The sequence below is a fragment of the Melampsora larici-populina genome (genome assembly GCF_000204055.1).
Source record: "Melampsora larici-populina 98AG31 unplaced genomic scaffold MELLAscaffold_4, whole genome shotgun sequence".
Classification (NCBI taxonomy): Eukaryota; Fungi; Basidiomycota; class Pucciniomycetes; order Pucciniales; family Melampsoraceae; genus Melampsora; species Melampsora laricis-populina.
This window is the reverse complement of record NW_006768768.1, coordinates 2,641,739-2,667,703: the sequence shown is the minus strand read 5'-3', so window position 1 is coordinate 2,667,703 and position 25,965 is coordinate 2,641,739. Positions and strand designations below refer to the sequence as shown.

At 39.8% G+C, this 25,965-nt stretch overlaps 5 protein-coding genes across 5 annotated transcripts; 1 reads left to right on the top strand and 4 right to left on the bottom strand.

Annotated features, from left to right (window-relative positions):
• Positions 1-4,705: 4,705 nt before the first annotated feature.
• MELLADRAFT_60096 (uncharacterized protein) lies at positions 4,706-5,327 on the top strand (the record flags this gene model as incomplete). Its single annotated transcript, XM_007405616.1, has 4 exons — positions 4,706-4,817; positions 4,908-5,006; positions 5,084-5,255; positions 5,294-5,327. 4 exons carry the CDS (start codon positions 4,706-4,708, stop codon positions 5,325-5,327), a joined length of 417 nt encoding a protein of 138 aa, XP_007405678.1.
• A 7,123-nt stretch (positions 5,328-12,450) lies between these two features.
• On the bottom strand, positions 12,451-13,208 carry MELLADRAFT_60095 (uncharacterized protein; the record flags this gene model as incomplete). The annotated part of the gene is made up of 4 exons (XM_007405606.1): positions 12,451-12,474; positions 12,531-12,677; positions 12,736-13,092; positions 13,143-13,208. The coding sequence occupies 4 exons, from the start codon at positions 13,206-13,208 to the stop codon at positions 12,451-12,453; spliced, it is 594 nt and encodes a 197-aa protein (XP_007405668.1).
• A 3,936-nt stretch (positions 13,209-17,144) lies between these two features.
• MELLADRAFT_33402 (uncharacterized protein) lies at positions 17,145-18,138 on the bottom strand (the record flags this gene model as incomplete). The annotated part of the gene is made up of 2 exons (XM_007405605.1): positions 17,145-17,812; positions 17,907-18,138. 2 exons carry the CDS (start codon positions 18,136-18,138, stop codon positions 17,145-17,147), a joined length of 900 nt encoding a protein of 299 aa, XP_007405667.1.
• A 397-nt stretch (positions 18,139-18,535) lies between these two features.
• On the bottom strand, positions 18,536-20,145 carry MELLADRAFT_92509 (uncharacterized protein; the record flags this gene model as incomplete). The annotated part of the gene is made up of 6 exons (XM_007405604.1): positions 18,536-18,686; positions 18,956-19,171; positions 19,244-19,344; positions 19,405-19,557; positions 19,612-19,995; positions 20,053-20,145. 6 exons carry the CDS (start codon positions 20,143-20,145, stop codon positions 18,536-18,538), a joined length of 1,098 nt encoding a protein of 365 aa, XP_007405666.1.
• A 4,213-nt stretch (positions 20,146-24,358) lies between these two features.
• Positions 24,359-24,625, bottom strand: MELLADRAFT_33554 (uncharacterized protein; the record flags this gene model as incomplete). Its single annotated transcript, XM_007405603.1, has 2 exons — positions 24,359-24,471; positions 24,565-24,625. The coding sequence occupies 2 exons, from the start codon at positions 24,623-24,625 to the stop codon at positions 24,359-24,361; spliced, it is 174 nt and encodes a 57-aa protein (XP_007405665.1).
• Positions 24,626-25,965: the final 1,340 nt, after the last annotated feature.

Genomic DNA, 25,965 nt, shown 5'->3' with positions numbered 1-25,965 from the left:
TCAAGAATATGAAATCTTCAAATCTTTTGAGGGGGTTAAACCTCTGACCATTGGGGAGAACATGGCAGCCATCACTGAGCCGTAAGTAGAGTATTTGTGAATTGTTGCACACATGGAAGGTGGTTGTACTGACTTTCATTGTCCAATCCCATCTGATTCATCAATCAAGTTTGATCCAATCTCATTAACTTTGGTCTCACAAACTAACAATGATACAACAACAATGGATCATACTCATACTTCTCAAGCTTGAGCTTCAACTCTTCCTACTAGACAACCAGTAGTCACCCTACTGATCCTAGATAATCAATCTGATTCAAGGGATCCAGCTCAAACTAACCCTTCAAGTCACGCTATCCCCACACTTGCAAATCTAATTTGCAGCTACCACCTGTATCAGAGGTTCTAATGAGAGGAATTCAGAAGGTGTTTTGTGTGACAATTAGTTGTATTCTGACAAAGTGCCTGTGTGATGTATACAAGCTCATGAGCTTTTGGATAAACAATACATGGATTTACTAGGAGGCAAGCTAAGAAATGGTCAATTTGAGCTCCCAGGATGACCTGTTGTATAACTGAGGCTCATTGAATACCATGAGCTCAAATGGAAAGTGAAAAAACTTGAATGATTTCGAGAATGATTTGTTGTACACAAGTTGGACTGCAAGAGAATCGACTGCATGTTGAATGCATAAAATCACTCATTCTGTGAGATCAGATGGTAAGTTGTTTTCACATGATTTTGTAATCAGTAGGATCTGTACCCTCAACTTGGGAAGGCAAGGTGTTATCAGACTTTGGCTATTCAGTAAAGATTCAGTAAGCCTCAAGGCAGAGTTCTAAGAAGCTTGAAGCTCTTGGATTTGCTATTGATGGAATGTTGCTGATCAGTATTTTGTAATTCATATATGCACTCAAATCAAGATTGAGATGGTTATAAGATACACCCTTGTGAACTCTGAGCATGACCTTCTTCATCTTCCAAATTTTGCCAATCTCTTCCAACAGGTTCATAAGTGCTTGTCCTAAGCCATTCCTACATACATCTTTCCTAAACCAAAGCTCATAGCTAGATTTGAATGACAGGTGAGTATTCTAGATAATCACAATAGATCATAGATAATGATCAGATTTGCAAGATTCTCACTGACCCATATGCTACCTTGACATCTTCACCATACATTTTTTCTTCCCAATCAAATCTCCAAATCAAAAAACCTATCAACACATTGTCCTTTCCTAGCACCAACAAAAACCCTCCTTGTACGTGGATCCTGCATTTGTTCTGTTTTTTCAGAGGCTGAATAACCTGATTCACTACTTTCATGTCTATATGGTTTTTTATATTTTTACCATTTGACTTTTGAAGTCAATTTTTAGATTAATCTTTCAGCTGCAGCTTTGTGAAGCAGAATGCATTGAAAAAATTGTCTGTTTTCATGTTCTTTTCAAGAATTTCAAAACATGTCTTCATATGTGGTTCGTTTCTCAATTCTGGCCCATAAATAATATTGTATCTACTTCCTTGTCCTAATCCTGCAGCCGGTGAAAAAAATTTTGAAGGAGGAAACCAAGGATTCATGGTTAGCTATTGGTTTTTTCCTGAATTCTCTCTTGGTAATTGCCACACCTGACCTCTAACTGAGCTTCAATATTTGTGTTTTGTTAGGATGGTGGTGGAGGTCATGCGAGGTATGTTAGCCAAATCAGAAGCTGAAAAGACTGTGGAAAAAGCAAGTCAAAGGTACGGACAGTGAGAAGAAAGAATGCTTGGCACAGATTGGACAATGGAAAAAGAAAGGTGATTGTGAAGGATTGGAATGCAAAACACAAGAATTAGTTACACTAAAGAGTGAGTTGATGTCATCTGTGTCTTTCTTTTAAGGTCTTGTAAGCTTCACAATTGATCCAATGTTGTTTACTTTGCAGAGGAGGTTTTGGTTTCACAAGATATGATGGCATGGGAAATGGTCAGATTTGATAACAATCAATTAGAGTTTCTGCTTGGGTCACACATTGGAATTGTCTTCTTCCTTGAATCAATTGATTGACATAAAAGCAATGAATCTACAAAAGTGAGACAGATTAAATTAAAATGGAAAAAAAACCTGAGAATCAATCGTTATTATCTGATCATGACTTTGTTAGGCAAAGGATTGATGAATTTTTCTTTAATTAAATTGATGAGGAACTTTGTGATCAAAATTTTCAGTACAATGAAAGGGTGAAGGTACGTGAAATCTTCATAAGGATATTTTGATTTGGTGATTGAGTTTAAGATATGAAAAGATGAATGTTGACATTTGATTCTTGCCCTGGAAAAGGATTATGTGTACCAAGTCAGTTCAACGTGTTCTTTAGCTTTAGAATCAAGATATGAGTTCTTGAATATTAGACAAAGGTTTAGGGTATCAGTAGAAGTAGGAAAAGAAAAGATGATGACACTACATGAAATATAATATTTTCTGGGCAGAAAATTAAATTATTGATACACAAAAATATTGAGAGGCCAGGAGAAGGGCAAAAAATAAATAAAAATATGCATCTTGTTGCCTGCGGTGAGAGCTTCACTCTCCATATTTTTCCATATTTTTACAGTCCGTATTGATAAGTGTACTAACAATAAACCTTCATAATCATCCAATTACAACCTGTAACAAGCACTGAAATTTGGCTCATTAGTGTTTAGAGAAACTTTTGATTTCTGAAAACACCTATAACTTTGTCAAATCTGCCTCAAAACACTCAATTTTAAGTGCATTAGAAAGCTGAACTCTTCCTCTTGAACTTTCATAAGATCAAGGACTATGTAGCTAGTATGACAATCATTCTATGGATCTGTATGTACAAATGTATAAAAAAGATGATATCTTTTTTAGCAGACCAGCATGCTGTGTGCTCCTATTATGAACTATTTGGAGGACAATTCCAGCTTACCAATGCACCCAAAATCGAGCGTTTTGGACCGGAATTGAATAAGTTATGAGTATTTTCAGAAATCAAAAGTCTCTCTAAACACTAATGAGCCAAATTTCAGTGCTTGTTACAGGTTGTACTTGGATGAATGTGAAGGTTTATTGTTAGTACACTTATCAATATGGACTGTAAAAATATGGAAAAATATGCAGAGTGAATTTCTCAACGCAGGGAACAAGATGCATATTTTTATTCATTTTTTGCTCTCCTCCTGGCCTCTCAATATTTTTGTGTATCAATAATTTAATTTTCTGCCCAGAAAATATTATCTTTCTTGTAGTGTGAATGCAATGGTGAAAATAAATGGACAAAGAGAAGATGAATGAGTGGGAGTTCAAGTTGCTTTTGAACTTAGTGGTGAAGAGATTTTGAATTGTACAATCTCAATAGGTAGTGTCATATCAGGTATTGGGTGTCAAGTCAATGGATTAGATGGAATGATCAAGTAAGTCCTTTTTGGATAGATATGGTATCTTTCTTTTCTTTCTTTTGGCCTGCTTCAGGAATTTGACGGGATAATATGACTGATGATTACCTTTTTGACACCATCAGTACCAAAGCTTTAACGTATGTGGCACATGAAGCGCTTGATCAGTCTACTGAAAGAGGTTCATTAAAGAAAGCTTGTGAAGAGATATTAAAAGTATTGGAAGCTGTAGAATGATACACTTGTTATCATCCAAAGGCTTCCTTTGTTTTCTTGATCATGGAGGAAAACATCATTAGAATGATTATGCTTGGGTGTAGGGACCAAAGAGGTTTTTGTCATTCTTGAAATCATGTTGAAACCTTACATTGTACTATTATATAATTTGTACCTATATGTACCATATGATCTTCTTATACTGAATAATCCTTTGATTAGGGAACATTGTTTAATATATCTATTTTGTCTGAAGTGGAATTTTCACACTGGAGGAGTCACCTTCTGCTGTTGTCAGAAAATATAAGTTCCATTGTGATTACTTAGGTGAAAGAATAGGTTTTTTACATTTTTGATATCAACTTGTCACTTTTATTAAGCAAATTGACTTGATTATTGAGAGTAAGATGCTTTGGTCATGTTGGTCCACCTGTTGGATTCAATAAAGTCTTGAGTAAACGACACTATGAAGGTCAGAATGTGTGATTTTATTATGGAATCTACTCATTACTGAGTCAACATTTTGAGAGCTTTGGTTATGTGTGATCTAGGCAAAGCCACACTGGCCCTTGTGGCATTCAATACAGCTGAATAGCTGTCCAGAACATTAACAAAACAGAACCAGGGAGTATCTTCAATTGAATCAAAGAGAACTATGCAGTGGTCCTGTACAACCTTGAAACCCTTCCAACACAACCCTTCTTTGTTCCCTTTAGTCTGCTCTCAACATGTTGGTACATGAGCTGCTAAGAGCTGAGGTATTTTCAGATTGACTAGACTGGTTTGATTTGGAGATTTGGCTCATGATTATGTGAGATTCCACTTGACAACTGGTCCCACTTCTTTGGTTTTTCAGGAGAGATCATCAGTCTGCAGACCTGGTGAAAAGCTTGTGCATCTATTCAGAATCCCCAAGATTTCAATAACTACGTAAGGGTGGGAATTTCTCAGATTTTGAAGTCAAAAAGATCCCAGTGTTACCCAAGGTGTGGGCCTCCTGAAACTTTTTGGTTTATAACAGTTATAATCCATTCCAGTTTATCAAGACCACAATATTCATCTACACACAAATATTATGATATCAAGATGCCTCAAAATTATCCAGAAGTTTGGGATGGCACTATAGCCTTCAAAGAGCTCAAGGACCAGATTGAAGATGTTGCTATTCACATTGCAAAAGAGTTGCACGATATCACAGGTATCAAATATCACTTTCTGTCATCCTGAAACTTATCTTGCTTTCTGCTCATCATGTTTTCATTTGGTCAACACTTGTTTGGTTTCATAGTAGTCACCAAGGAAACTGTTAAGGAATTCAAGGAGATGTGTGATGGACCATTGAGGTCACTCAGCTCAAAAATTCAAGATGAATCCCAGAATAATGAAGGTTGGTAGAGTATCCATAGAAGTCTATTAAAGTTCTTACACAGGTGGATGACTGATTTTATCTTGAATGTGTGTCAGAAAATTGGGAGGACCTTTTCCAACATTTGGATGATATTCAGACTGAACAGGTCAACCTCAACGCCAAGTTCATAAGGAATCACCGCAACCTCCAAGTGGTTTGCACAGCTATGATTGAAATCCTAAAGAACCAAGCTAGTGAACGCACCAAGTTGACTGACTTGACAGCTAGGTATGAGCAAGCCAAGCTTTACTGGTGGATCTTTCTAGTGGGGCTCCTGACATCACGTTGGGCAATAACTGAATTCAAAGGACTATATACTATTTTAACTGAATGCTTGGAATGGGCAAGCCATAATTTTGTAGGCTGAGGCATATAATAGATTGTAGGGAAATTTCAGGATTCAGAAATGTGGAATGTGGAATTGTCAAATAGGTTGAATAGCAAGGTGAAGTGATGGGACATCAAACTGGGGTGAACTATGAGGAATGTATGCTTGACTGCGGCTAATTAGTTGTGTTGAAAATTGCACAGAAGTTCAATACAACCAATGGAGCCTTTGTGTCATCATTTTTATTTGGACCAGAGGAGCTGAGATGATCTTAATGAATTGAGTTGCTAAATAGCACACTGCATCAATTGATCCACCTGGTGGACTATAACGATTTGACCTTTGTATCCTGTTTTGGATCTTTGTAGACAATGGCTGTAATTCTTGAAGCAGAAGTGAGACCAGGAGACATTTCAAGTTCAAACGTTGTAGAACGTTAAGGCACCAAAGGAATATAACTTTCACACGTATTTTAACTTCAAAAGCACAATTTTTAATTACTATCAACACTGCTATATTGTTATTCCCAAATGATAACTAAAGAAAATAAGCAATATCTTGATGATATTATTACCAATAATTCTTTTTGACTGCAACACTAAAGTAAATTTCTCTTTATAGCTATAATAAAGGGCGTATTTAAGGGACCAGATACTATTAAAATAAGTTTATGATGATAAACAAAATAATAACCGCGTAAATGATCAAGAAAAAAGGGGAAAAACAGTCCCAGAATCATCTCCAAGTATATATAACAATGTACTCCAACTTTTATAATGGTCAACAGCCTCAAAACCAATCAAATCCGCCCAGAAATCCCTAAAAACCCTATGATGATGCAATGTAATGATCTTGTTACTAATAAATGATGTAATTTTCACAGCTAAAAGTGATCAATTACACAATAATATGATGTACAGCACTTCTTATCATGAATACTGGTGATTTTTTCCTTGTAAACTAGCTGAAAACCAAATTTTGAGATTACAAATTTTTTCAGATGAGGTCCAATTTGTGATTACTAAAGTGCATCTTGTGGCCCTTGTGTTACTGATCATTTATCACACCCATATGACCTCTTTCTGATGAGTGATGAGTAATATATTGAGTTGTGAAGTTAAGGTTTTTAGTGTTACATGTGGACTTGTGACTGTAAATTCGAGATTCACAACATTGTCTTATTTGCCTTATAACTTTTTACATACACCTCTGCTACTATTGATTTAAATTCTGTAAATTATGTAATCCACTCTTCCGTGTTGAATGAGCTATCTACCAACTTAATCTGACGTCATTTGACATATGTAATTAGCTGAAAACCCTCATTTTTGACAAAACTTGCCCATTTTCTTCACTTTTCACAGCTGCTACTCTCCTTTTCTTTCTCATGTAATATGACATCATCCTCTATAACCTTAAAAATCCCGGAAAATCCTCTTGGCAACCTTAAATTCCACTATTACCACCATTACATATGCAAACTACATGTATACCCCTTGTTTACCAGCTCCAAAAAAGTACCTTTTCCCTAATAAATTCTGTTTCTTCTTATCAACCTTCAAGATTAAAATTGTTACAGTATAATACAATGTTGTTCTTTCATATTCTAACCTCATAAAACCCATAACTTTATTATTAATACCCTAAAAGCCATTTTCCAACTTGTATACCTATATTTTTGAATTTTTCTTATGTTTTTCTTTCTTTCTTTTTGTAATAAATTTGTGAATGAACTCTAATGATCTTAATAAGTAATGTGAAATAAAATGATGTAATTTTAACCCAATGACCAATACATAAGCCCATAAGAGCTTCAATTGATCCAAAAACCTCCATTTCGAATTTTCTCCCCTGCTAAACTTTTCTGGTAAACTGGTAAACTACTAGTAATGAATTTTTTGCTTGATTCCTTAAATTGATCACCAAAATGTTGCACCTAGTGTTGAGTTGAGTCTTCTAGTCATATCCTGCCACTATTTCAAAACTTCCAAGATTATAAATCAGCAATTCCTCAATATGAAACGCTACAAGACTCACTTTCCCAACACCCTCTGAACCATCTAATTTGATTTGTCAATCAAGTATACCATTGAAACCTACCTCATGATAACAGGTACAATTTAAACTGTGGAAGAGCTAGTGTAAGAGATGCACATAACACTTGAGCAAGTTTGGGGACTTCAGTAGAAAAGGAATGAAGTTGAACTACCATTCTGAGTGTGGGCAGATGTCAGTAAAAGCTGTATACAGTCAGGCCTACCAAACTTCTCTATTATTCTACAAGTTGCCATCCACATGTTGAGAAGCTGAAGCCAGTTTGGATCACCTCAATTGTGCTAAGTTTGGTTACCCTTGTTCCCTCAATCTACCAAAGATCACTGACTTGACTTCTACATAGCACTAGGGAAAGAGATAACTGCAACAAGCAAGGTTTAGGTACAGAAATTCATCCAAGTACAATTATTTTTCTGGGAGACAATTGAAAATTTGTAGTGCAATAGATGGCATTAACATTATGCCAATTTCTGGTATACAGTCAAAAATCAGTCAAAATTCCGCAGCAGAATGCTTTCTGGATGTTATAATCAAAAAAATGAAATGAGGTTCAGTTAATACAACCATGGTCCCCAGCTCTTGGCCTTAGACCATAACCACCATATTCCAATGATTGACGCTCATCTGCATATTTTTCCAGGAGATTCTGTTTCCACACTTGATATTTCTCTACAAGGTTCTTCTTCTCAGCTTCAATATCTATTGCAGCGGGATTCACCCTAGATAGGGTCTTCAAGATAGCTTTGCAATACCAATCCAAGTTGTCAATCTTTTTCTTCTGGGTTAGATTATATTTTGACTTGTTTTCCATTGATTCATCTGTGTCAAAAAATATCTAGTACCCGTACAAGGCACGAGGGAGGTCACTCCAGTCCATGCCCGCACTTGGGCAGCTGGCCCTCGATGTGTAAGGCCTCTGCTTAGCTTAGCACGGGAGTCCCGGATGATTAGTAACCGGATGGTTACCTAATAACCATCACTGGTGCCTGGATAGAAGACTTGTGACGTACACAAGTCTTAGCTGATGCCTGGATGCCTGACAATATATTGACGTGGTCTCTACTCACAATCTCTCTCACCCACTCGACAATCTTATTGTCAGCCAGATTCTGGTAGAATCCTCCACGACTGATCCTCACCCTTTCTCTAGCTTGCGGGTCTCGTATTTTTCCTGTCCTCCCACCCTCCCCACTTTTGTTTCTGTATGTTCCAGAGACTAGTGGATGGAACACACGGGGTGTATCGCTAACCCCCCCTTGTTTTCTCTCCTAGTCTTTGGTTTGTTGTTTTGCGTGCCGGAGTTTATCTTCCTTCCATCTTCACCATCTTCTCCTGGCGCTCTCAGGCTCTCAGACAAGATTCCTGTACCCTACAGCGCCGGAGGTCGGATGAAGAGAAGGCGGATAACCACCTACCCCCAAACACCATATCTCATGTATGGCGTACATACTTTGCAACTAACATACAGTTTGCAATATTACAGGTTGGAGCTGACCTTACAGCTATCCACCGTCCCGTCCATCTGTCACACCTTGAACGTGTCAAAATACGAGAACAGGCAACTAAGATAAGCTGACTCGTTGTGAATGGACATATAATGATCACAATTTATCAATTCAGTCTGTTTGAATCGTTTGAATTACATGTATTTTGACCTACCCTTGATAAGGTCAATTCCAGAAAGCTTGACCAAGGTTTGCTGGTAAAATTCCGGTAATTTGATGCAAGATTCTTGTCAAAATGAGATTGAGCACAATTTTCTTGTTGAATGTAGGTACAATTGTGTGTCACTTGTCTCATAACTTGAGGTAGATCAATAAAAAAGAGAGATGAAACAAATCTCAACTCAAGACCTACTGTCAACCCAATTATCAATTGAATCTCTCTGAAAAAAAAAACCTTTGGTGGACCAAGGTTCAATTGATTGGGTCCGGAGAAGAAAGGACATAAGAAAGTACAGCTATTCAAGGACTAGGTATTTAGCTACATAGATCACATGATTGGCCCAATGAGATGACTCAGGAAGATCTACACAAAAAGCATTCATACTCTTGGGCAAAATCTTGCTCAACCGGTCTTGCTGCAGTTTCAAATACCACAGAAGGCTGTCACAGCCACAAAAATGCAAGGATAGGTTTCACAAACCTGTCCTTTCATCAGCTTACCCAAGGCCTTCTGCTCAATCAGGTTTGAGTCATGTACTCAAGTATCCTTGAGCTCAATTGATTCAAATTGCTTTCCACCTCCAAAATCAAACACACACCTTCACAGTTGGTATGCTGAGCTGATCTCAGGAAAACCACAGCCCAAGATGGGTTCAACTTCCGGGGCCACGGTGAGAGCCAAATAATAGATCCTACGGTTGGGGACCGGGCCAAGGCAGAGCCTGTGAAAGGTAGGCCAGTGCAATCGGCAAGTTTTTTTGAAGGCTTCCATTTTGGACACCTTGGGGATTTACAGGGGAAATGACAATAAAGAACATCCGGTCCTGTCAGATCACAGGTTTTTTGTACAACTTTTTCAATACACCACCCACCAGACTTTAGCTTGTTTTCAAAATAATAATAAATGTGTGGGTTTTTAAGTCTTTTGGACAAGGGATCCATGGGACTCAATAGGTGTCCAAATCAACTGAATTGCAACTGTCACTTTTTGGGACTGCACTTCGCCCAATCCCAATTAGCCAGAAATACTGGAAAGTCCATAAAAAAATCCACGAGATGACAAGGATTCTTTGAATAACAGCCCTTGGGGAGGCTTTATTTTAGGCTGTATACTTCTTATGCTGGCCTATATATCTACAATAGTTAGGCACTACTGGAGTACTGGAATGTAAGCTGAACTAAGTCCCTCTTTTGACGTGGCCATGTCTGAATCAAAATCTATCAAAAGAGGGGCTTATAAGTTGGGCTCAAGGTGTCTGTGGGATTTTCCACTTGAGTGCATCCCATACTGTGATAATAGTTTGATAGAAAACATTTTACCTGATCTGCAAAATTTCTAGAATTACAGTTGCTATTCTAATTATGTATACATCCTGACCTAAAAAACACAATTTCCCTTTTTTGCAGACTGTAGCTTTCCAACATCTCAAGTAGAACTTTACCCGTTTTTGTTTACACTATGCACAGGTAAGTCTTTTTTTTGTCTGGCTGCCCCAGAATTTGTTGTTATTGTCAATTAAGGGTTTTTTTGTCAATGTTGTTCCAATTTGGTTCCCACACATCTTTGTTCAAATAGAGTCTATGTGTCAGAAGAGTGATGCTTGATAATTTCATTGGTTGAGAGTGTTTGGGCAAAGCAAAATTTTGTGAGATATCTTTTATCCCTTTTTAGCAGCAACTTGACCAAAAGGCCTGGCAGATCCACCGCAAATCAAGGCTTTGTAGTAACATGTGAGGATTTTGGATGGACTCAACCTGTAAATAAATCTGATTGCAGTAGATCACATGTTTTTAGTATGACTCAGTGGTGCCCATCCTTGCATATCCACACATCGTAACATTTTGGATCAAATGAAAAGCAAAAAAAACTTGAAAATTGTGTGATATTGAACATATTTTAGAACATGATCTGCTCTGATACAATTTAAAATATTCTTTCTCTATTGGTAGGTACGAGATAGCCAGTTTTTTTAAATTTAAAGTACCCTATAACACAACTTGAATATCATTTTGCCTGATCCCTAAAATGATGATCTTGTGGGACAGCATTATACAGAGATATGAGAGATTCAGCTACTTTATGCTGTGTTCATCTCCTTAGAAAATCCAAGGGATGTGCAGATGAAATGTGGTTTGTTCACTTTACCCTTGGGTTAATCAAGATGTACAGAGGGGTGGTTACCCAACATAAACCTTCAGATAGACAAAGTACTGAAGTACAAAGGTTTCAATTCATGCAGATACTCTGGGATTTCAAAAACCAAGAGAGAGAGGAATCTGTTAGATATTGAAGTCAAGATGTGCTCATTCTTACCCACAGCATTATGTCACTATTTATTCTTCCATACCACTTATATAAGTCATGACAATTGCTCCAGATAACAATAGTTGTCCACCCCAATACTCATATATAAAAATGTCCCATAGTTTTTCAGCGGTTCTGGATGGCACCACAGCTTCATTGGCAGACTTGCACTTCAAGGAACTCAAGGATCAGATTCAACAGAATGCATTTCATATCCCACATGAATTGCACATTGCCAAAGGTGTTCAATTTTACTTGCTGTCATTTTGACATCAATTTTGCTTTATGCTCATTCTGCTTGTATTTTGTGATCACTTCATTGCTTGCATAGGAGACACCCATGAGGATGCCATCTTGAATTTGCGGGCAACTCTTGATGGCCCATTGATCAATCAGAAACATCACACATCAGCTCAAAAATTCAGGATGGATCACTGAATAATGAAGGTATGTGTGGCATGAGATTAAAGTGTAGTTGTATCAAGACCACTAATTCACTTTATTCACATTGCAGAAAGTTGGGAAAGCCTATTTGAAAGTCTGGATGATATTCAGCATCAACAGATTAGCATCAAGGCAGAACTCAAAAGCAAACACTGCAGCCTTCAAGACCTCTGCACCAATCTTGCTATGGCTATTGTCAAAATTGAAAAGCATAGAGCTAGTGAATGGACCAAATGTGAACAGTTTCAAGGGCAATTCCAAGAGGTACTCTTGGATTTAAAGAAAGCACTGAGTTAAGCTGTCTCCCCAGGAACATCATCATGATTCTATCAATGTTCTAATGTTTTTTTGTCACTCACTTTTCAGTAATGCATCAGGAAGCCAAGATTTAGTTATAACGAGGTATTGGGTGGCCAGCCACCCATAGGTATATGAGGAACCAATACGTGTAGAGTACAGTATTACAAATTCATTACAAGTTGGTCAAATGCGCAAGAATTGTGTAAACAACTAGAATCCGGAACCCCTAAATACACTCCTCACGCGCAGCCTCTCACTCAGTGGACTCCTCTGAAAACGTCAGGTAAACTACTTGGCGCGTTGAGGTATTATGATTCAATCACCAGACTATCCTAATACGATTCCACTCAACTGGCACAAGGTTAGTAATAATACTGATAGCACGGTCGGTATAATCAGCCACTTACTTTCACTTGCCAAGGGACTCCCTTTGACCCACCACCAAAGACACTTCCACGCAATGTGACCTTATCCCCTATAACAAACTGTGACACCATTAACAGCTCCGACTTTTTGTACCAATACTCGACGTGAAATTCTGTAAGGCCTAGGAGCTATAGGGAAAGCACGTGTCAGTCGCCCAATTTGCCTTTCTATCAAATGCTTACGTACTTCATTGTCCCATTCTCTGTGTTTGACTTTCAAAATGTCCCATCCAAGACCCCCGCTGTCCTTTTCGTCCCTATGTTCGGCAATCAATCCAACCCCTGCTACTTGAATTTCATTTCTGCCTCCCATATTCCTACTTTTGGTTTCATATGTCGCATTGTGATGTTCTACCAGCCATACCTCGGTAGCATTTGTCAACCCTCTTACAATTACGCTACCACGAAAACAGTATGACCCTGCAGCCTCCAAAGTTGAGAAAGGGTCTTCATTGACGACTACCAGGTCAACCAATGTATCCATGTTGGGTCGAGTCATCGTCACCATTAATCTGTTTCGATAGGCAGTGTCTCTGTTGAAAACCTGGAAACAACCGTTAGCACATTTTTATTATCGTAGACTGCTATGCACACCTTTTCCCCTAAAGTAAAAGTCCCGGTCCAAGTGAAGGGCAAACGTGGGTATCTGAAAACGTCCATTTTGAGTGTATCGGGTGGTATTAGGGGGTTGAAGTACAGGCTGTTAATTGGAAATAGGATTGATTATTTGAGTCCATTATATAACAGAGATGATCTGACAACTTTTACCGCATGATATCACTATCCCATTGGCATGAAAGCACGCTTGGTAGGCTGATCGTCTGGCTGATCTGGTTTGTTCGTAGACAAATTGCTGTTGTACTACAACATTTTTGTTCCAGACCGGTTCGCTACGCCTCAGTGTTAGCAGATAAGTTATGCTTCATAACCAGCCTGTCCCTATTGAAATGAAATCGTCATCTTATCTAATTTCAATCTAAACTGGGCAAGTATTTGGCTATGCCAGGCACTCGTTGGCGTGGGGTGGAGACAATTTGTAGACCATTCAATTACAAAAAAAGCGCGGCTAAGACAGACGGACACATACAAAAATTTACTTCACAAGAACAGGCCCGAACAGATACACCACAAAGAGGAAAAGGCAACTCAGCGGGCCTACCTCAGGGCTTGATAGCTCACAACACTAGTTGTTTCATTCCCTCCAACCGGGCCAGGCAATGAGACGGTTGTGTTCATAGCTGAAGTACACCTTGACATACCAACATAAAGTTGTCCATGGGCAAAGACCGGAGTTGGCAGAGTTAGGCAAACCGTTTCTAAAGTTTGTCCTTGCGCTTTATTGATTGTCATTGCAAAAGCCAAGGTGACTGGGAATTGTAATTGATAGAAGGATATTGGGACTGTCTCGCTTCCAGGATGATGGAGCCTCATTCGGGGAAGACTCAAAAGGTTTCCAGCCCGGGGCCCCGTTATTATTTGGCATTGGAGAACGTTCTCCGAAGTTTCTGTAATCAGAAGGCGGGTTCCGTTACTCAGGCCTTGCTGTAGATACAAGTTTCTTAGCACCACAACTACTGCTCCCACCTTCAGCTCGAGACGATGGGAAGGAAACCCTGAAAAATTGAATGAATTCAACACTTCCGTGCTGACTTGCTCGCTCCAGTCCAAGTCCATCTCGTCCACAGACTTGTAGGCCTTCAACATCGTTTTGATCCTATGTAACATGAAGCTGTTCATAAGGTCTACAGTTCGGTTTAGAGGGGTAATCATCGCGCGGTTGGCATAGTAGTGCGCGAGCTGTGGCCAGTCCTTCCGGTCGATCAACTTGTTGGATTGTGAGTAAAACCTGGACATAAGGGTTTTGTCGAATTGAGCCGTTTGCTTGTAATATTTGACGTTGATGTGTTCCAGTTCGACTAATTGAACTGGATCTTGTTGGAGATGTCCTGAACCCAATTTGAGTAACCAAGAAGCGAAGTCTTCACTGCCTATTCCATTCCCCTCTCCGACGTCTCTTAGCCGTAGATTCTTAGTTAAACAAAATTGTGCTACAGACCGCCAAAGGTAGCTATGCTTGATTGATGCTCGTACTGCGTCCAGCAAGCTCCCATGAACTATTACTGGCAGTATTTGGCGAAAGTCACCTGAGAATAAAGTGACGATACCGCCGAAAGGCTCATCACATGATCGCAAGTCTCGTAGAGACCGGTCTACGCATTCCACGGCCGATTTGTTCATCATTGAGATCTCGTCCCAGACCATGAACCGTGCTTGTAACAATGTTAGACCCACTTTGTCCATCCGTGTGAAGCTACATGTTGATGTGTCGTTAGGTTTGAGAGGTATTCCAAGCTTTGAGTGCGCCGTACCACCGTTGAGCAACAGCAGAGAGGCAATGCCCGAGGAGGCGACAGCGATGAATGGTATAGCATTCGCATTACAGTAATGTAGACACAGATTCAGGAGAAAGGTCTTGCCGCAGCCTCCTGGGCCATCTACAAATAATAGTCCTCCTTCAGCCTCTTCAATTGTTTGCTTCACGTAGTCAAGTACCTTGTGTTGCTCGTCTGTTAATAAAGCCAACTTCGAGTCCAAATGAGTTTTGCTGGTCTGTCTAGTGGTTCCTTGCTCGTCGTCGTAAGTCGTTGGGCCCCCAATGGCGGATAATAGAATTTGGTCGACGGGATCTAATCCAACGTCGGAGAGACTCTTCCCCATATGACTGACTACGTTTTCGATGAGAGAAAGTGCGTAGTTTTCTATTTGAGCAGTTGTGGGTCAGATAGTTGGAGAGAGAAGCGCTAGGAGGTACTCGCAGTCGTCTGACATATCGTCGATGTGGTTGAACCAGACTTTTGTAGGGTTTGCAGGTGGACTATGTACCAGTATCAGGCCGAACAATTCGCGTAATTGTCTACCCGTCTTGAAACGTGCCGCCTCGGTCAAACATGCTTTGATATGGGTATCTGACATGAGGAGACCCATTGCGTCGGCAGCAGCGCGATAACTGTTGTATACTTGCCCGCTGATGGTTCTAATACCTCGAAATGAGGTTGGTCCCCTTACATGAGTGAGTAGTAATCAAAGGTAATACCTCTCGCCATGACTTGGTCCCGCGAAATGTAGACGACTGATGGACACAGTTTTGTTCACACGGGGAATCCACTGTTTATCCTCTTTGGACCACCAATAGTGCTCCGTCATCTCAGTGTATAGTAACAATCTGACATTGCCTTTCGACTTCGGGAGTAAGGCATTGAGTGCGCACAAGTGGAAGAATTCAGTAAGCGTTGTCCGCGATGCGCGGCCCGAGTCGATGGCGTTGACCAGTTTGTCGGTGTTATTGAAATAGACCGTGTGCGCATTTTCTAGATGTAGCGCGAGGCGAGTGACTGACGGCCATCTACCTGAAAGAACAAATTTGTATAGTCGCCAGACAGCTAATCAGACAATGGGTCAGTATGTGGGCTAACAAGAAGACAAAGATTTGGATCAGTTCACCTTCTGCTGCGGCGAGCTCGCGGCCGTCAATGAAGTTGTCAGGTTCATTTTCAACTTCTAGTTTCACGACCCGACGATCATGACCCTGGCTGATATACTTATACAAGTATTTGACGGATTTCATTCCCACAGTGACTTCGCAGTTGATATGACAACGGAATTTCAGGAGGAGGAAAGGATTGTAAGGTACTATGTCGCGGTTCGTGTATTGATAACCATTCTTGACGAAGAATTTGCCGTCATCTGGTCTGCGATAGGCAGGGTAAGCGTTTTCAGAGACAACTGTTGTTTCTGTGAATTCACGCGGGTAGCCGTACTTGCATTTGGTTCCACTCCAACAGCTCTTCCCAGCGTGGCATGGGCCATGTAGCATAAATTGTGTAACTAAACTATGTAACTCAGGTGAAGTGTCTGGGTCAGGGAGCGTAGCGAAAACGACGATGTCTATCTCGGCTGGGGTTTGAGGCGTAGTTTTCCGATCATTGATTAAAACCGCGTGATCATGGGGATTACCCCGCTTTTGAAATTCAATAGTGTCAACGTTGGATAAGTTCCTTCCTAGTCTGCCTCTCTTGTAGACGTCTTTGTGCATCTCGGCCAGTTTTATGTGAAAAACGTGGGCGACGAGATCTGGTCGATCAGCTGGTACTTGACCCGGTAAGAGGGCTGCGAGAACTTCTGGCCATTGGGGATTGGCCGTCATAGTAATGAAAAAGCTGGGAGGCCCATACCACTGCACCAGAGCCATAGCATCGTGGAATAACTCTTGCATCGCGCGAGGACCTCCGATGAACGTTGAGGGTAGAATTATTTTCTTGCCAATTGTAAAATCGTTGTTGTTCAAGGCGTCAGTGGCGCCCGTGTACAGGTCGGCGCGGATCTTCTTCTGATTCAACTTGAAGAACTTCATTCTTGCATTTTCAACACAAACGTACATGTCGACTAAGTACTCTTGAAAAAGACGGCCCCCTCTGAGGATCGGAGAAAATATACGCTTGCGGCTGAAGAGAGTGTAGGCAAACCATTCTAAGTTTGAAACTTTTCCACTTGGTCCTACAAATGCGCGGATCCAGTATTCAGCATGAAATGGTAGAATCAGAAGAGGAATGGTAACAAACTTCGGGTATTCATGTGGCGGTAATGTTCATCCCAGCCGTGGGAGCCAAACATAAAGAAGATGGGATATCTCAAAGAGAAGTAATTGGTATTTAATTTGGAAATCCTCCTGAGTTTACCACTGACACGCTGCAGTATAATGTCACGATCGAGAGACCCAACGACTCCGTCGCCGTCAATGACTGCGGAGACCTCGTCACATGTAGGAAAATTATACTGGTTCTTATCTCGCCCAGCGATAGGCAGGGATTTAATCTTGATAGTTTTCACAGTATTTTCATTGAGCAATCGTTGAGCTGATTTGTACATCCGAGCAAACGGATTGTGATCGTACATGAAAGTCTGAAATTGCCTAAGGAGTGACAGGTCAAGTTTCCCACCTACGAATGCACTTCTCGCCAAGCCCTTGTTGTCGCCTTCATCACCAAACATAAACATTTGAGCAAATTTTTTCTTAACGCCATGTGAAGCAAACAATGAGCCAATCCGATGTGTCAGCCGTCCGCTGATCTTGTAAGTCCAGGAGCCTCCTTTGCCTGTGACGGTCATGTCTTGTTTTGCTCCGGTTGAAGCAAACGACAAAGCGTTGTTATAACGTTGGATATTCTTCCTGAAGTCTTTCAAAACTAAGAAGTGGCTCTTAGCTACTCTGTTACATTATTAGAGAGAGATAACTCTTACTTTTGTCCTGTTTTGAAAGTAACTTTTGTAGAAATATAGGTGTCATGCGGTTCTCCACACGGTGGCTAGGAAGTTTGACCGCGCCTTGTTGGCAACACGTTGGGAAAGAAACAACATCCGCGTTTTTCGTTCCTTTTGGTCGTTCTAGCTTCCAGTGGAGAGCGCGGCAGTCTTTGCATGGATCATTGCAATCTCCAATATTGAATGGAACTTCGTCGACGAATCGTGCTAGTATCGAGGTTTCACTCGCTTCCTCGATGTTTCTGGCGGCAGGTCCATTGTTGACCACCATCTTTAGTTTATAAGCAGAGGACTGAACAGTGGTTGGGGGGAAACCAGGAGAGCTCAGAGCGGTTCAGGACGATTGAATAGAAGAATTTGTGAATGTAGAGTTGTAGAGGGTGGGCAGGTTAGCAAGAGTGTGAAGTCGAGCTTAGATGCGAGAGTAGTTGCTACAATTAATTGTTTGGAGAACTTAGTTGCACACGGGGAAATATTGGATGGTGTGAAAACCTGTCCGTTTAGTGATTCAAGAATATGGTTTGCGGGTTGAAATGATTGAGTTTGTGAAAAGGAGTTGTGAGGATCAATAGTTAGTGTTGTGCAAAGGAATTGAATGATTGTGGAAGGAAGACGGCGAGATAAGGGGCATAGAGTGATTCAGATCGGGGAGTCTGTCGTTGGGTCAGTTAATGAGTCACACTAGCCCAGAGAAGTCCAGGGCAGCTAAGATTCTCAGACATCGACCTGTAAAATACGGATTGAACCATAAATGGCCGCTGGCTCCAGGCACCGAGCAGTGGCATTGGTCGCTCCAACTTGCCAGGCACATTGATGTGACTGATCGCGGGCATAGGTATTAATGTGTAATTGAATTGGAGTTATCATTATTATTAAGTTGAGAAGAAAACATGTGTGGGCATTGGACAAACGATATGAATTGGGCTCAAATAGAAAGAGAATGAAGCGGGAGTGAAAAGGAAACAGATATAGAGGAGAGGTGAAGCACGGGGAATAAGAAATATTGATAGATCATAAATAATAGTCTGGCAGAGTAGTAAGTAGGGAGCGAAGAGAAGCCGAGGCAAAAATGAGCTGGGAAGAATTACTCTTTGGCTTCCTTGGCTTTTTTGCCTTTAGGTTTGGCGGGATTCTTGGGGGATTTGCGAGTGGCCTTGGGCGGGGGGGCTGGCTCTTCTTCCTCCTCTTCTTCAGAGTCAAGGTCGTCTTCTAAGTAGTCGAGAGGCTCTTGGTTAACGGCTTTGCGTTTGCCCTTAGGGTCCGGGGTAGCTTTTGGCGCTTTGGTTGACTTTGTAGGCGTCACACTGGGGACATGTCTGCAAAGAGAGGAAACGAATCAGAATCAATGACTCTTAGAGGGAGAAAAAAACGCATACTTTGCGGGCCGCACACGACCTGACGGGGTCACTTGGCCACCCGGCGTGATCTTCTTGTTCGCACTGTCCGCTTGACCAGTGCAGTTACTAACACTTGTGACCTGTTCAATGAGTTACAATGGTCAGAATCGTCTTTTGCGGGTAAAGTGTTCAGAACGAACCTCCACGATCCAGCGGGTGTTTTCATTGTCCCAATCAACAATGAATCCATTGATGAGGGTTTCGCGACCGACTTGGATAAGGCCCTGGGCGCTCTGGAGGTTGCGCGTTGGTCGTATTTGGTATTCAATTTCAAATTGGTAATCTTCGTGTATCTATGGTGAAAGGTCAATAAATGATAGTGGACTTAGGAAATCAAATAAACATACTTGGGGTTTGTAGTTGATGTGCTGCATTACGAAGCAGAGTGTATTCTTGCCAGTAGCGTCATCGGGGATAGTAGTTTTTGAGTTGACAATACTGAGACCAGTAAGTGCAGTATTATTGTTGAGGACTCCACTGAAGGAGTCACTGGTGCCGACTAAAATTCTGTGATCAGCCTCGTGATACATTGCGTAGTCGGCTGAACGGCAGTCGGGTAAAAACCGGGATTTCATTACGTAACAGTGACCATCAACGGGAGCGTCAATAGAAGAGCAGTACGCAGTAAAGGTACCGTCGTACTCAGCCTCCCTGTCTGAATCCCATTCATTGCAGGTGATGGCAGCCGTGCAGGAGCGATAGGTGTAATTGTGGTTGTCTGCGGGTGGGAGCTGTAGCGCGGGGTGATAAGTAGGTGTGGAAGTTTTTGGAAGACAGGGAGGACATACCAATGTTGAAACTTCAACGACACCAGAGACTGTAACAGGGTGAGAGGGGCGAGCGGGTGCGTTTCCAAAAGTTGTGGTAGAAGTAGATGCCATGAAGAGGACAATAGTAATCAAAGTAGTGGGTGACTGGGTTAATAGGCAGAAGAGTTCTAAAGGATATGGGTGTGATGTTGTAGATAATGATGGGGTATGATGCTAATGTTGGGGAGGAGGCGATTTATATAATGCGGGGGCGGATACAGTTAGTGTGTATAATCAATGCGCTGGGAAGCAGGTGAGTGCCTAGTGAGTTGGGAGGGGTATTTATAGCAGACTGAAGCAGAATTTGGTCGGCGTCAAAATTGTAATATTGGTTCGTAGAACTGGATAAGTGGTTAAGATTGAAATTGAATGTTGGCTGAATAATGAAGGGGATTAATGACAGAGCAGGGACGGGTTGAGAGGAGGTGAACCAGTCGGTCGAGTGGCGGGAATTGAGAGTAGGTTCTCAGGATTGTAGAGAGTTGAGAAGGCGTTAAAGAGAAGGATAAGCTGCTGGAGGTACTGGATTGGTTGAGTTGGAAGTGCTAGTGGCAGACGTTTGTAGAATGGGAATCGACGGAAGTAGATAGAGACAGCAGTGCTCATGGTAGACAAGGATAGGGAGAGGGCTGGTTTGACCTGGTTTGGTTGAGTTGGACTGCTACGACTGAATGTTGGAAAGGGGTAGCTAGCGGTTCGGGGACAAACACAGTAAGATGTGTGTGGGCAACAAAAGCAAAGAGGGACATTACAGGAGGGTTGGTGTTTTGGGAGCTGGCGTGATTAGAGAAGAATTGGCCTGCGTTGGGTGTTAAAAGACCAAATGGTAGAGATGGAAAGGTAAAGGACGGCCGAGGCCGGGAGAGAAAACAACCGGGTAGAAGCGTACAATTGCAGTGGAGGAGGTACCATCAGGAGTAGGGCGTAGAGGTTACGGGGCTAGGATGGGCAGGAAGAGGGTCTGAAGAATGGGTTGTGGCCCGGTGTAGTATTTAAAGCTCAACAAGAGCTTTACAACACCTAAGAAGGGATAATCTACTACGTGTAATATAGTAGAAGTTGCCTAAAGACTGCCTTCTTCAAAGAAACCAGCACAAGGGCACTTGCTGACCACTTTGTGATAACAGAGAAAAGGATAAAAGGCACCAGAGAAATAAAGCAATACTGTTGTTAAGTATTATTCCCAGATTTTAAGCGCAAAAAAGTCACACACTATGTTTATTACTAGCAATACTGTTGTAAGTATTATTCCCAATTAGACTTGTAGTCTTTAACACACGTAAATAAATTTCTCCTTGCTTTTGAAGGGGCGGATTTAAGTGATCTTAGTACAAATATAGTAAATAAATGATGATTTATAACACTACAACAAAGGTATAAGATGCAGAAAAGGGCGCTACAATCCCAAAATCATCAAGGAGTACTTATATCCACATGTAACAATCTTTACAACAGTCAACAGCCTCAAAAACCAATCAAATCCGCCTAAATAACCCTAAAAACCATGTAATGACGCAATGTAATGATCTTGTTACTAATGTATGATGTAATTTTCACAGCCAAAAGTGATCAATGACGCAATGATGTAATGTACAGCACTTCTTAAGATGAATACAGGTGATTTTTTCCTTGTAAACTAGCTGAAACCCAATTTTTGAGATTACGAATTTTTTCAGATGTGCTCCAATTTTTGATTACTAAAGCGCATCTTGTAGCCCACGTGTTACTGATCATTTCTGACACCTATAAGACCTACTTCTGATAAGTGATGAGTAAGATATTGAGTTGTGAAGTTAAGGTTTTTGGTGTTACATGTGTCTTGTGACTGTAAATTCGAGATTCACACCAATTTCTTATTTCCCTTATAACTTTTTACATACACCTCCGTTACTAATGATTCAAAGGTTGTACATTATGTAATCCACTCTTCTGCGTTGAATGAGCCATCTACCAACTTATTCTGACGTCATTTGACATATGTAATTAGCTGAAAACCTCCATTTTCGACGATTTTCACCTATTTTCTTCACTTTTCACAGCTGCTACTCCCTTTTCCTTGCTCATGTAATATGACATCATCTTCTATAACCTTAAAAATCCCGGAAAATCCTCTTGGAAACCTTAAATTCCATCACTACCACCATTACATATGTAAACTACACGCCTAACCCTTGTTTACCAACTTCGAAAAAGTACCTTTCTGCTAATAACCTCTGTTTCCCCTTATCAACCTTGAATATTAAAATTGTTCCTGTATAATAAACTGTTGTTCTTTCATATTCTAACCTTATAAAACCCATAACTTAATTATAAATAAGCTAAAAACCATTTTCCAACTTTTACACCTATATTTTCGAATTTTTCTTATCTTTTCTTTTTCTGTCTTTTTGTAATAACTTTGTAAGTAAACTATGTTGATCTTAATAATAATTTTGAAATAAGATGACATAATAATGAGCTAATAAGTATACATAAGCCTCTAAGAGCTTCAATTGATCTGAAAACCTGAATTTCGAATTCTCTGCTATATTGAAGTTTGCTAATAAACTGGTAAAGTAAAGATGATTAATTTTTTTGCTTAATATCATAAATAGATCACCACACCGGATCGGGGGATATGTCGTAGAGTTGGATAGCCGGGTCAAGATGAGGGATAGGGTAGCAACCGTCGAGAGGGACATTGATTTAAGTATATAGATCCTTGTTTTGACATCACATTTGGTGATCTCAAAATGAGAATCACTCCGGATGCCTCATCAAAGTTGTAGTAAATCACATTGACTAAAGTTATAAAGCCTTACCAAATGCAAATTAGACACTTTTGTTCAGTAGGACTTTGATCTTGATAATCTCCTTAATCATAAAGACCTGAGTCTTCAAAAAATCTTCTAAAAACATAATCCAATAAGACCTATTGTGATATTGCTCATTCCAAAAAAATGTTTAAGGAGATGATCTATTGAGGTTTTGATTGAGGTAGCTTTCATATTAGACCAACAAAAAGGATACTGAGCAGTATATGTGGAGCTTGACACCTCAATCTTGTTAAAGACTTGCTATCTTTCTTCATTTCATCACCCTGCTGGTTTGTTAATCCTTTTCCTGCTTTTCAAAACAACACACTAATCATACTCAAAATTGGTTGGACACAACATGATATAAGCTGAATGCATATATCCAAGATTCCAGAAGTGATTCATTTTGGCAGAATTAGTCTTCTTATACAAGTTGGGTTTCAATCAAATGGAGGAGCTACTCAATACATCTTTGAGGCCCTGTCTTCTATCTTGCTGGCAACACCATGAAGGGCAATGTCTTTGGAAGCTGTTGTGGCTTTCAATGTGTACAATTTCAAAATGAAGATAGTCATTGATTTCAAATCAATTCACATCATTTTATAATTGAATTAGAAATGATAAATTAGTTACAAGAGTAGGAAATTCAAACTAAAACCAAATTATATATGTACTCAATCAAAAGGAAAAAAAATTACAAATATCTATCCATTTTCGCTTTAAACTTTTTGATTCATATTTTTTTTAAAACTTAATTACTTTCAAAATTATGAAATTCTATAGGTTGTGAATGAGATTTATTAGATTTCATCAATTCAAGATATTGTAAAAAGGTCCTATGATCAAGGCTGCCACTATACTATACCAGTATATTATACTGTTGGTATATTATATTTCAAGTATACTATACTAGGCATTATATGGAATATACTAGTATATTTATACTTATACTATGCTGAAAATATACCCAGTATATTTGGATTTACCAAACATACCTGGAAGACACCCATACAAGTTTTTGACAAGTTTTTATAAATATACTGCAGTATATTTCAATTATCCTATACTATACTGCACTATACTATACCATGTTCGGAAATATACTATACCAAGTATATTTCAGGTCCAGTATAGTATGGTGCAGTGTAGTACAGTATAGTATAGTGGCAGCCTTGCTATGATTAGGTTTACGTAAAGAGATTCCAGTTTCAATGGACAAACTAAGTAAAACTAAACTACCAGCTTGATGAACCGCAGCCAATGAAGTAGGTACCGAATAAATTGAAGTAGAAATCCCTAATCCAACTTGAATCAAAACCATTCTAATCATTGATTGATTCCAATAATAAGTTGAAGGTGGTAAGCAAGATTTCTTTTTAAAAATAATTCAAAGATAGATGTGAATGTTATGCTTGCTAAGACTTGATGATCAAATTGAACAGTTGTTGGGTTTTCAAATATGTTTTGGATCCATCCTGTCCTCCTTCATTTCAATTAGTTATGGTTGTAGAGATTAATTCAGATTGAGGTAGAATTAAATGATATCCCATTAATGGAAATGTATTATAAACAAATCCTGCATCTAATCCTGCCACAAATGGACCTAAGTTAAATATTCATTCATGAAAAACATTAGAAAGTTAGCTCTAGTTTTTTTGTTTGAATGAATTAAGAAATGAATAAGAATAGATCATACCTGAGACAGCAGTAAGAAACACAAGTCCGGTGACTGAATGAACCAATCCACAAGCTGTCATAGGAACTTTAGATTTAAAAACTTTGCAGAATCCAAAACCGAAGTGTTCATTCCACCAATCGGTAAGTTTAGATAAAACAATCTCCAATCACGTAATAAGATCCCACCAGCTAATCTTAAACAAGAACCATAAACAATAAAACCCATGGCTAAATGATGTGCTAATTGGTATTGAGACACTCTAGGAATCCCATCTTGTTTGTTCAGTTTGGTTTGATCTCAACCACTCTTGACCATATACCAACCTAATCCACCTTGAGCTCCAATCAAAGTTCTGATTCCAAATAAAGCTAATTTGATTTGTTGACTTTTAATTAATTTATGACAAATAAAAAATGGAATAGGTAACAAAACCACCAATAGTATATGAAGATGTTAAGAGTCCAAAAAGGTTATCAGACATGACCAAACATGAAGTTAGAGGTAGCATGTGAGTTTTAACGAATGGAGTTGAAGAAACATGCCATCTGCAAGTGATTGCATCTTGAGCAGAATTGAGAGCTGAAATATGATAACTGTATGAGAACTATTAAAAGAAGATGGGAATCAGTCAGTTTTTTTGGTACTTTTGATGGAACTTGAGAAGAGAAGATGAAACTAACCGAACTGATGATCATCCAAGTGACTGTGAAAACAAAATAAGTGGTACAATCCATGATAAGAGGAACAACAGATCAAAAGTTGCTATGATTGAGATTTGGGAAATTCAAACAGTTCAAAATGTCATTTGAATTTCTCAAGAGGTGGAATGTTGTTGTTGTGGTGGTGGTTGCTGTTGTACAAGTTGAGATGAAGTTGATATTTTGGAAGAAATCGGAATTTGCCGGTTTTGGTCAAATCTGGGTGTTCAACTGTGCGCTGGACCATGATGGTGTATGTGGATAGGTGCGCGTCTAATGACCAAAGAAGATCCATCCTGATCCAACCAATTCCCATCATGAACATCTCCCATCTCCCAAATGACCACATTGCAAGAATCTACGTAGGACCGCGACTTGAGCCAACGATGGAACTGTCTTGGTCTAAACCAACAAGACTCATGAACATTTCATCACAGAGAATGAATCTAGTTGTGGCCACAGCCATATTATCTATGAGATGACAACCTGAATTTGGTGGAAATTGATGAGATAGAAGAAACTGAAGATGATGAAGACATCAACAAGAACTTATGTCAAATCATATGGACCAATGAAATGATATTGAACAAACTCAGAGAACAATCTATGGCGGATAGTCGAATTAACCTATTGCTGATCTTTGCCAAACTATGCCTACCTCTAAGCTTATAAGTGATTACAAATTAACTGACAATGTCCTCTACTTCAGAGACAGGATTGT